Source organism: Ursus arctos, unplaced genomic scaffold (genome assembly GCF_023065955.2).
Source record: "Ursus arctos isolate Adak ecotype North America unplaced genomic scaffold, UrsArc2.0 scaffold_20, whole genome shotgun sequence".
NCBI lineage: Eukaryota > Metazoa > Chordata > Mammalia > Carnivora > Ursidae > Ursus > Ursus arctos.
Window position 1 is genome coordinate 20,027,985 of NW_026622875.1, and position 12,441 is coordinate 20,040,425.

Sequence of the window (12,441 nt, forward strand, 5' to 3'; positions counted from 1 at the left end):
CTATGAAGGAATAAGATTTATTACTCACACATCCTGGAGGGTATACTTGACATGCTTGAGGCCACACAGCAAGGTTGTGGGTAGAGTGAGAGAAAAAACATGGACCTAGGGTTCTGCCTTTACTAGGGTCCAAGATGGTGTATCTAGGTTTTCACTTGTTCACTCTTGAGTAGCTAATGTAAAGCATAAGAGCAGGAATTAGGGCTTGGGTAATCAGAAGTGGGGTCACCGAGTGGCCAGTCATCTAGGTTACCCAGGGCTTTCTGAAAGAGGAAACTTTATGAATGGGACAGCTTAATTCCTTGTTGGGTTGTTTAACTAGTAGCTGTATCATACAGCTGGCAGTATGTTTATTCAAGATAGATGCATTTTGAAATGGATGCCTCAGCAAACAAACGCTTAATGTCAGGCACTTTCACTACAATCAAAAAGCTTAATGTCAGGCATTACACAGCAGTCACTTTCCAATAACCTACTCCTCTGTGAAATGTACCCAACCTCTCTACAGCCCATCTTGGTTGGGCTATCTGTTGGTGTATTCAAATAACTGTGTACAAGGCTTATCTCACCATACCATAGCTCTTGGTTTCCAATGTCTGTCTCCCTATTAGATCTTGGGCCATTGAGGACAGGAATCCTGTCATTGACCTTTATATCCTAGCATATATAATTTATAGAAAAATCTACTCTTGGCCTTAACCTATATTGTATTTACCATTCAATGCAGGGTACATCAATTTTTTTCCATTTTTTCCCCTCTTTTTAAAAATTTTATTTATTTATTTGAGAGAGAGAGCGTGAACAAGGGGGAGGGGTAGAGGGAGAGGGAAAAGCAGACTCCCTGCTGTGCAGGGAGCCCAATGTGGGATTTGATCCCAGGACCCTGGGATCATGATCTGAACCAAAGACAGACGCTTAACCAACTGAGCCACCCAGGCACCCCAATTTTTTTCCTAATAATAACAAGAACAATAAGAACATCAGCAAATGTTTCATGAGAGCTTTGTAGGTAGCAGTCAATATTTTACTCACTTTATATGTATCAACTTATTTTAATCTTCATATTAGCCCATAATGTAGATATATACTTATCCCCATTCATTACTGAGAAAACTGAGGTTTAGAGAGGTTAATTAATTTGTCCCAAAGTTATAAATCCAGTAAATGACAGAAATGAGATATGAACTCACACAGCCTGGCTCCATGGTCCCAACTCTTAACTATGGTGCCACGTTGAAACAGCGAAATGAACTGAGGAGAGTTTTTTCATTTCCTTTAGTTCATTTTCTTATTTCCCCCAAAACATTTAGAATGTTTGAATGATTAATTACATTAATTTTGGTCCTACATAAGCTCCACTAATATTTACTCAAGTGATGCGGGATGGGGGGTGGTGAAGTACCACGTTTGGGCCCCTGTGTGATGTTCTTAGAGCTACATGATAGTCCCCAAACCTCTGGGGGTGCCTTGCACACTCCTCCGTTGTCCTGCTATATGTATGTGCTCAGCATCCAGTCACTTTTCCCTTACGGAAAATGTCGTTTTTCACACTTAACACAATTCTTAGAGAAAATGGTTTCTCCTCCCCCACCACCCAGCCCCTGTCAGCTGGGGGCTCAAAAGAACCAAAATTGCACCTAGGACTATTGGGATTCACACAATAAGACTAAGCCCTAGTAATATTTCACTGCCTTTCTGGAGGTGCTAAGTGATAAGGATCGAATGGATTTTGTTAACTTTAATGGGAAAAGTGAGCCTTTTGTTAGTTACTCACCTTGCTTCCCCTCGAAGAAAAACCCACCTTTGGAGCATTCTTTTCGGCCCCGATTGGATATGGAAGCATCCTAAGATTTCAATATGTCTAATAAAACTCACCAAAGAATGGAGGCGCGATAGGAGGGGAGGTGCATTATGGTAGCACGGAGATGAGTTTTGCTCTGAAAATGGAGCTGGATGCTCATTGTAAATGAGGAGCCTGGAGTGAGATGTTTGAGAGCACAGCTGGGAATATGTGAGAAGCTCACTTTCGTTTTCATTTGAATACCGTAGAGGCAGCACTCGACTTACTTAAAATTAAAAGGTACATCAGGAATGCAAAACAGTGTATAACATTTTAACTAGTCTTTTTTAGTTGCTTTTTAATCTTTTACTGGTTCTTCTTCTGTCTGTATTTTTTATAAATGTTTAGGGGGCTGTGTGGTTGTCCATCCGCCCCGGCTTCCCTTTTCTAAAGTTGCGCACACCTTTCCAGTTATTTATCCACACCTGCCCCTAGTCTTTCTAATCACACGGTGCTTCCTTTTCACGAACTTCTCTCTGCTCTCCTTCTGCTCAGCTCTACCCATACCCTCTCTTCCCCTTGCTCTTCAGACACCTTCCTTTCTTTCTTCGTTGCCCTCTTACTCCACCAGCCTACCAGGAAATTTGAAATAAATTCCAATCTGGGAAGTTTGGCCCTCCTTAAATAGAAGTGATGTTTTACTATGAAATCCCTGATGTGCTCTGGCCACTTACAATGCTTAGCTGTAGGTATTCCTATACATTCAAGGGCCATCCATTGCAGAACTGGGGACTAGGAGGGCTGATCTTGAAATTAGTGAGCAGTGAGTATGGCAGTGAGCACGGACCCCAGTGATTTTTTTTAAATACTGATAATAATAAAAATAATAACATGGACAATAGCTGCTAACATTTTTTGAGAGTTTACTAGGTACCAGGCCCTAAGCTAACTACTTTTATAAGTATTTTCTCATGTAATCTTCTCGTGAACCCTGGGGAGCACGTTCTGTTATTATCACCATTGTACTAATGAGGAAAACCCAGCACAGTGAGTGATGCAGGTCACACAGCAGTGAGAGGCTCTTAAGAGCTGGGTTTCACTGATGCTTCAACAACCACAGAGTAGTTGTGAGTCCTGGGATTCCAGCTAGGGCTGGTATGTCATGACGAGCTCTGGCTCGGCCTACACAGCTGCATATGATCAGACAGGTGAACACGGGGTGGGCCAGAGTTGCCATAGCCGGAGCAAGGTGATCACAGGTGCCACAGAAAGGGTTGGGTCTGGGAACAGAGAACAGAGTTGGCAGTATACAGCTATGTACAGTCGAAGTCAGTGAAAACATTAAGTGATGGGGGATCTGAACAAGGTAGGGTGATCAGAAGGGGAGGGACAGTGGTGGAAAGTTCAGGAAAGGAGGTGATGCCTCAGAGATGCCCAGTGGTGACCATGCTGGAGTTTGGAGGGAGGGGATTCAGTCGACGGGAGAGGCATTGGCAGATCTGGGTAAGGCCACAGCTCCGGGATTGTATTGGGTAATAGGGCTCAGAAATAAGGACAGGTCCAGTTAGCAAACCTGGGGCATTGCATCCGGATCAGATGAACAGAAAGGGTAGCTTAACACCATGGGAAGGGGGCAAAGAGCCTTGGGTATCACCTAAGGAGGTTGAACTTCGTCCCATACACACCTGTGATCTCTCACCTGGGGAGCTGCTACAAACACCACAAGCTGTGTGACATCATGTCTTCTTTCTGTTAATCTCTCAAAACCCATAGCGCGTACATTATCTTTTATACCTTAAAGTGAGTGGACTCAAGGTTAACCCTCCAGAATGTCACTTTCACACTTGGACTTGCTTTCTTGAATAAGAGAGTAAGAGATACAGATGCAGCTGGGATGTTTGCTTAACCCTGGGGATGCTGTGTGAATGTGCCATGCATGCTGATATCAGTTCACATATCACAATAGAGAAAAGGTTAGAAAATTGCCCCCAGAGGCCTCGGGGAGTTGGTGTGGGGAAGTAGGGCAGACAGTGGGGCAAAGAATAACGGTGTTATACTTGTAAGCTCTTCTATAACATTTCAGTTTTATTGTTTTGTTGTGTATGTGTGTATGTCTGTGTATTATAAACTTGGAAAGATGTATTAAATTTGACCATGAGGTAATCAGTCCCATACTAAATTAAAAAGAAAGAGGGAGCACAGAGACAATTTGCTAACGTACTGTTGCAGACAAGAAATCAAGGCAATCTAACTGGCAGATATAAGAATTTTAAAAAAGAGAAAGAATAGTAGCCAGGGGCCATTTAATGTGGGCATTAAGAGGTTCATAGAGCGCTTGGAAATCATTATAACACCACAAGTGCTAGACTTTATCGGGCCAGTGGCGATGCTGAGACTGCCAGTAAAGAGCTGAGTATCCCCATCACTCTCTGTTTAAGGAGGCAGGGAGCCAGGGAATATGATTTAGCAAGATTTTTATCAAAAGGAGCTAAAATCACAAGAGAAAGAGGCATCGTTCTTATGAGCCTTTCCTTCATAGCGCGTAAATGATAATAAATTTTTTAGATTTTTCTAACTCAGCCTGGCAAACTGCATACTCCGTGAGGGCAGGAACCACATCTGTTTTGTTCACCCAGCTGCTCCAGGACGGAAGTCACTTATATGGAGTTTCTCTTTCCTCAAGTCACTTGAGATGCTCTGTCTGCTCAAGGCCAAGAAGGGCTACGGGCCTGGTCCCAGGAGCAGACCCTGACCTTCCATGAAATGGCAGGAGGGAGGAGGCCTTCTTGCTCCCAGTAGAACAGCAGTTCTTAGGCCTCTGAGATGCTCTTCACTGAGTCCCACATTACACTGAAGAACTTAATCCGCAGCCATCATTCCTCAGCTCCATCTGGCTGCTGGAATAATTGAAACTAGAAACGTCTGCTTTGATTGCTGCTGAAAAGGAAAGCTTAAATTTACATGGAAAACCTCAGTACTGCCTCCAACCTTAAACGTTGGGTTTTTTGGGAAATCCGATTTCTGTTCTCTCCAGGTTTCTAGATGGGGAACCTGAAAAAGGCCCTAAACAGATGTGGCAGTGGGAACTTCAGGACCCTCAGCACCACTCGCAGCCTACACAGGTGCCAGGAGCCCTCCGGGGAGGGGGACAGGGAGAAGGGGGATCTGGGCTTACCCAGAAATCAAGGCTCCAAGGGGCTCCCAGCATCATCCACAGAGCTCAGACCCAGCAGACCCTTGAACATGGCACAGGCTCCTGAGAGAGGGGGCCAGGGTGTCTCCACACTCGTCCCTCAGTGTTCACAGAGGCTGGACCCGGGCCGTCTGCACCATTCAGTGTCATTACCTGACCCACCTCGGGAGGCTGGGCCTTAGCTCCCCCTCTACTCTTTCTCCCCTCCCCTTCCTCATCTCCTCCCTCCCTCTCTCCTCCTCTAGCCCTCCACCCTCAGTGACCCTTCACCAGCTCCTCTCCTCCTGGACTTCTCTCTCTCCCGCCCCCCCCCACTACCTCCTTCCTCCCTTCTGGCTTTGGGAGGCTAATGCCTTATCTATTCGGCCACAGGGTGACTCTCCCCTCTCTGTCTCTTTCCTCACCCCTCCTTCTCTCTCCTCCCTGACCCCTTCCTCTCCCTCCTACCTTTTCCCTTCCTTCTCTCCCTCTGACTTCAAATAGATCAAATAGCTCTTTCTACTCTAAGAAAATCAAAGGTTAGTCCCCACCAGAGGTTCTTCTCAGTTCCACATACAATAAATAGCTACCCATTTCACCCCCTGGGTTAGAAAGAAGAGGCTATTCATGCCCAGAAGACACTGATTTTTGAAGTATCAGAGGTATTTTAAACAAGCTGTCTCCACACTGCTTTCCTTTCACATGCTAGCACATCTGCTGACTGGTGGCTTCTGACCCTGCCTTCCCCTCCTCCACCTGGAGAACAGAACTGCAAGCCTACTAAAGACGTGTTTACAGGGGGAGTTGAAGGGAAGACCCGAGAAAGCTCTAGGAATTGTGGCGTTCACAGGAAAGGCTCTGGGGGAGCTTGAGCCAGGTTTCTGAGGCTCTAAGCTGGTCCACCCGGTCCTCCCAGCCTGCCCCCACAACAGGCAGAGGCCCACTCTCTGGAGCAGAGGAAATTCAAGCTCATAGCCCCTCAATTGCTCTGGCCCTTCTGAGGCCGTGGGAAGAAACCCAGCATTGTGATCCCATGGTCCTGTGTTTTTGCAAGATTTGCAAGAGGAATATATTTTAACCACAGTTGGGGTTGATGACTGTTTCTTCCACTACTGTTTCGCTCAGTCGTACCTCTCCTCTGGTCATGTGGCCCTGGAGTGGGCATTTGGGGGATCTGACCAAGGGGAAGCTGAATTGGGAACGCATTCAGTTTGTATTTAGTAGAATACATGTGTGTGGTCCCCAGTCACTTCTGTGCATGGGCAGGTCCCGGCTGGCCCTCCCAGGGCAGGAAGGGCTTACAAGAAAAGTGCCACAAGGCTGAATCAAAGATGAATATGACCCATGGCACCAGGCTTCAGAAGTCTGTGGGTAGTGGTAGAAAAACAAGGCTTGAATTGTACTGAGCCTCGTCTGTGGAAAATCCTTCCAATCATGAGAGGTGTAAAATTCCAAGTGGAGGATTCCATTCTCATGGGTGCCCCATCAAAACAGAAATCGGGACTACATTCAGTGCTGCACTGTATACATGGCTAAGCACGCTGTGCTTTGTTCATGGGAACCGCGTGACAGGAAGTTTATCAGGAACCTTGTGTCTGCAGGCCTTTGACCTGGAGCCGCCCCGCACCCAGCGAGCACATCTTACAAGGAGGAACGCTTTAGTGCCTCCCAGCTATCAATAACTTTGATCGATCTCGCTGGAGAGAAGATTACCTCATCTTCCTATTCTCTCTTGTACAAAATCATTGCCATATAAAGCAAGTATCAAGGTATGCAAGCAAAACTTACAGAGGAAAAAGTTATCTTAGAAGTGTGTCAGCAGTTAATTAATTTGCATATTATTTATTTTATGGCTTTTGAGATGTCTGTTGCATTTGCCAGGTTTTTAAATTATGAAATGTTTTGTGATTTATTTTTTCTTTCTCAAGAGTTTCTTCCAAACCTAATTTTGTAACTGTATTTTTATATTAATTTTCCTAAAGAGAACCCCCCCAAGTTGTTTAAGCCTTAGGCCCCACAAACCTGGATCGTCTTTACTGGCAGCCTTGGTGAGCATCAGGACAAAGGATTGTTTTTTTCTGTTTGCAGGCGCCTGCCTCAGCCTGGGCCCCCACATTCCCAGAGCAGTTTGGTCAGTGAGTCCTGCAAAGGGAGCAGGTGGCCTTTCCTCCAGCATCTCTATTTTCGGGACTGTGGAGGTCTTTCTTTTTTTTCTTTTTTCTTTTTTTTTTTTTTTTTTTGAGAGCTCCTATTCCAGGTTCTCAGGCTTCTACTCCAATCGGGAGACAGCCGCGAGGAACAGCTGTTGGTGCTCAATCTCACTAGCCATGCTGAGGCCCAGCTGCACAAGGTCTTACACTGACATAAATCCATTTGAAGTTCTTTTGATTCAGGGAGAGGTGGGGTGGTCTTCTGCCAAACCTTCCCTCTGATTTGTATCATATATGGTTCAGGCATTTGGTCACACAAAACTATCTCGTCTCATCTGCAGCAAGGCCCTTAACCCGTTTTCTGATTTCCTTAACAGAGTTGGTGTGGACCTGGATGAAGATCTGAAGGAGGAACCCACCTCACACCAGGCAAGTCGAAGAAGCCAATTCATAGAGTATAGAGATATGAAATGTTCTATATGGAATGTTCCATGCTTGTCCAGCACGTGGCCAACCTGAAGGGGGCTGCCTCTACTGATAAAACACATCCGATGACTATAAAATACCTGGGAATTCAGGGTATCAGTAACCTTTGCATCACCTTTAGAATGCTTAGAACTAGCACACCCTTGCACCCTCTCTGCGGCAACAGGAAGCTGGAAACTCTCCAGTGTAGAAGCAAGAGCATGGCTGCCCAGGGACTTGCTAGCTAGATAATCTCAGTGACATGAACTCAATGCATGTCCAATTCATGTTGGGCACACAACAAATGGGGCTGTTTCTCCCACATGGCTTCTCATTAATCAGGTCTAGGTGTATAGAAATATTGAAATATTGAAAATTTGCAAAAGCACAGCAAAACTGTCTAGGTGATCCATTCCTAACTGAGCTGAGCAACTGTTATCTGCAGAGACCTGAAAATCCTCGGGGAAATTTGTTCAGAACAATGTACTGTTCCCTCGAGTACAGCAAGTGTATTCTCCAAACTCTGAACTTGAACCTGACATCCCAATAGAATCTGCCATTGGCAATTTTGCATCAGCCATTTTTAACTCAGTACTTAAAACAAACAATTGCGTGGAAATGTTGCACCTTTTGTTGAAATTATAAGCGGATAGACACAATAGAAAAATATAAATAAGTGATGTTGCTTATTGACTCGTGTTATGATCGTACCTGGATTTGAAAAGGATCCATCTCTCTTTTATTCTGTGATTTTTTTTTTCTATAATGTCCTCAGTGGCGCGCAGCTGGTTAGTGCTGCTAGGCGAAATGGGGCTACTTCCCTGGTTTACATAGACATAAAGAAGGAGGGATCTTGTGCTCTATAAAAAGGGCTGGAAAATTAAGTTGGTGATGATCCTGATTTATTGTGCTTTGATTTTCTTTCTTTATTTATTTTTTCTTTTTTTTGGTAACGTGTTTCAAGGCCAGGCTGGTGCTGTTTTCACAGACTCATAGCCCAGGAAACACACCTAACTGCAGGAGTGAGCACAGCAGGGATGCCAGCTCACTGGGCTTGGGGCCAGCTCTGTGACCTTAGATAGGAGATCAAAGCCCATCTCCTTATACTAGTGGGCTGTAATGAGTAGTTAGTAAGGTCTGGTGGTGGCTGATTTTTGAAAAGCATTTTCATTTCATATAGGTCAACTAATCCATTCTCCTACCTTCAAGCAAAACTTTTATCTAAATTCTATCTTTCTCTTCTTTTTCTTTAAAAGAAAGGAGATAGAATCAAAAAATTTATCAAAGAAAATTCTTTATCTTTCTCTAGCTGCCTAATATTTTGAAATCACATATAATTATTGGGAAGATTACCTACTAGCCTAACTCCTTCCTTTTACAATTTAAACATTTCATTTTAGCTCATTCACACCATTGTTAATTCAGTAATAACTCCTACCTGAAGATACTGAAACCAGTAGAAAGTATTTTTCTGTTAGAGAAATGAGATAGTGCAGCTAGGTACAGTGAAAACTACATTGTATTTGGATCTTGGACAGATTTTTTTATCTTTGAGTCTCGGTTTCCCTATCTATAAAATGCGGATGATAATAAAGTCTTCTTCTCTAGGTTGGTATGACAATCAAGTGAAATTATATTAATGAAAACTATGTAACTTAATTAATTTAGTTAAATCCATCTCATCTTATGAAGGATTTGTGGCAGCTTACACACATAATAAAGTAATAGTAAAATATTTTAAGAAATTTTAAAATTCAATAAATAATATTAATCAGAGCAAAAAGTCAAAACCAGAGGAGTAAAAAGAATCATGAATGAGCAGATCATAAAGTCGTATATACTTGCTTAGTCAAACCATAAGTAAGCTTTGGTAGCCAAGGGGGAAAGGAAGAAAAAATAATCAACCATAGACTAAATTATTATCATTACAGGGAAAAATCATACTCTCTCCTCAAGCAGTAGAAAACTTCACAGCCCACTGTTTTAAAAGAAATTTCTCACTTGAGGCTTCCTGTACAGGACACAAAAAGAGCTATACAAATTTTAGCTAACTAACCTTATTATAAATTACACCATTCCCACTGAACTGTTGCTGCTTAAAAATAATTTGTCTTAGGAGGTGTCCTGGCAGTGTTCTTATTCACAATAACGTTTGACTGCTGAGGTAGCTAACATTTCAGAAAGCGATTTTCTCCAAACCTTGGAATAGTTCTTCTCTTCAGTGTCAAGTATAGGAAACAGTGGGATGGAGCTAGAAATAAAAGAAACCACAGTGTCCGTGCAGCTACCACCTGACCTGGACAGTTGTTTTGGTACTTTCCAAACCATGTGTCGAGAAGCTCTTTGCCCTCATTTTGGCTGACAGCTCTCCACTTATTATCAGCATCTGTTGCTCTGTTGGACTGAAGAGCATAAACTCTAATTCTTAGGAGGCTTGCATGTTTCCACTCGGTTTGCATTTATTAAATGGGGCTTGCGTTAACAAATAAGATGACTTTCACACTGGTCAACTTCTAAAAAAACAAGAAGAAGACTATTTTTACCAAAAGCTAAAAATTTTACACTTATGGCAATTACTGGTCGTACACTCTCAAAATCAATAATAAATGTGTTATTATATTTTTTAAGAAACCTCCTCTTTTTCTGTCTGTGGAGAGTAAAACAACCTTTGGGAAATATGAACACCTAGCTGTGACTAACTAGCAATGTCACAATTTTCCTTTCGCCTTATAACAACTTTTGAGTGTGAGTGGTATTACACTCTTGCTTGTACCAGACCCAGAAGCTCCAGAAAGTAGTTTCCACATGCAGTTGTTAAAGTTTAAATATATACTCTATGCAGAAGTGCTTCTTCAAGAAATGGGAGATAGTACAGTCGTGGATTTTATGTCTCTTAAATTTAAAACAAAAACAAACAAAACAAAAAACCTCTGAGACTCCCCCCCACCCTAATCAAAGGAACTTTTCCTTGTTATTGATTCTGTGTCCTTGAGAGCACAACGATGCAGAGAAGTTAAGAATCACTGGAGTCCCACACTCACCTTAATTTTTTAAAGGAAATTCCTGCTGCCCAGGAATGGCGGCCACTATTGCTTCTCTTTTTCCCTTTTTGCCATTTTTCTCATGATCATCCTAATATTTGTTGAGTACAGACTATTGTTAACACTTCAAAGCACATTGTGTATATTAATTCAATTTCCAAGATAACCCTGGGAGTGGGTTCTAATATTATCCCCATATTACATATAAAACAATTGTATACAAATGAGTTAAGGAGCTTGCCCAAGGATACATAGGGGGAAGAGGTAGAATGTTAACCTAGACAATCTGGTTCCAGAACTTCCACTCTTAAATGGTATGATTCATGCATCATTCTTTCATCCATACAAACCTCCGTGTCAGGCACTAGTCTAGGTGTGAAGAGGATGCAGCAGTTAGCACTTACAAGTTTTCACCCTTGCAGAGCTTTTACCCTCACGGGGGACACTGATAAGGAAAAAGGTGAACGACTACGTAAGTTCAGGTAACAATAGGAGTAAAGCCGGTAGGAGAATGGGCAACAACAGAGAAGAGGCTATTGCCTCATCAGGGCCAGCCTCTCTGAGGAAGTGGCATTTGATCAGAGGTCTGAATGATATGCAGAAGTGAGCCATGTGAGATCTGGAGAAAAAAACAGTCCAGAAAGAGGCTACTGCCAGGAGGAAGACCACGGAGTCGCAGTGGGTTATGGTGCACTCGGCGAGCAGCAGGAAGGCCAGCGCGCCTGTGGCTTGGTGAGCAAGGTGGGAGCAGATGGGCCTGAACTGGGGGAGACAGAGAGGGGCCAGAGCACTGGCCGTGGTGATGACTTTGATTTGATTCTGTATGCAACGGAGGTAAACACTCTCCAAGGTTTGGAGCTTGGAAGTAATGGAATGAATCTTTTTTACTCTGCCAACTGTTACAATGAGGTTAACTTTCATCTTTTCAAACATAATTTTTATTTTTTTAACACTGTGTGCTTCTCTATGTACTCTCTGAAAGCTAACTTCCAATTTTTTTTATTTTTTTTATTTATTTATTTTTTTTTTGCTTCCCATAGTTTCTTCATTGAAATTCTGTTTTTGGTTGCCCCTTACGCTTGTGTGTAACCTATGTGGATCAGTTCTGGTCACTGCAGCCAAGAAAGTCAGAGCAGACCTGAGAAAGGTCCAGAGAAGGGCAACTTCCATAACTTAGCAGGGGAGATTAAAAGGATTACTATTTCTCCTGCAGAAAGATTAGCACTAAGAAGAAATACAATGAACTGTCTATAAAAATATGAAGAGTATGAGTAAGGTGAACAAAGACTTGTTGGCCAATTCCCCGAAAACCATAACCTGGAAACCCCGGAAGCCCGAAACAGCTTGTTTGGGGAAGAATAGAAGGGTTTGTTCTTCTGCACAACTGATACTTACTACTCATGGTCATCTAGAGTTGCAGGCCTGGAAATATAAGTGGATTCAGGAGGAAAAGAGATTAATTAACAGATGCTGGGGTCCTCTCATCGTTAAATAAAAATTAATTTTTCCCTGTGAATATTTTCCAATATCCTAATAAGCTTATAGAAAACAGAATAAAGATATAGATATAGATATAGATATAGATATAGATATAGATATAGATATAGATATAGATGATATAGATATAGATATAGATGTAGATATAGATATAGATGTAGATATAGATATAGATATAGATATAGATATAGATATAGATATAGATGATATATCCCAGATTTAACAATTATCAACATTTTTCCAAACTGGTCCTGTGCTGTTGGAGTTGATCTCATAGAATATAAATTCCATACTATACCTCCACAAATATTTCAGAAATAGAATACTAAGCTCTAT

The 12,441-nt window shown here is 42.5% G+C and overlaps 1 protein-coding gene across 2 annotated transcripts in view; it reads left to right on the forward strand.

Annotated features, from left to right (window-relative positions):
* SLC9A9 (solute carrier family 9 member A9) overlaps positions 1 to 12,441 on the forward strand; it is a 549,652-nt gene that overhangs the window by 415,903 nt on the left and 121,308 nt on the right. For both annotated transcript variants that reach the window (XM_026497205.4, XM_026497204.4), the window contains exon 13: positions 7,480 to 7,531. In XM_026497205.4, the coding sequence (XP_026352990.1) occupies positions 7,480 to 7,531 (52 nt within the window). The remainder of the gene's footprint in view (positions 1 to 7,479; positions 7,532 to 12,441) is intronic.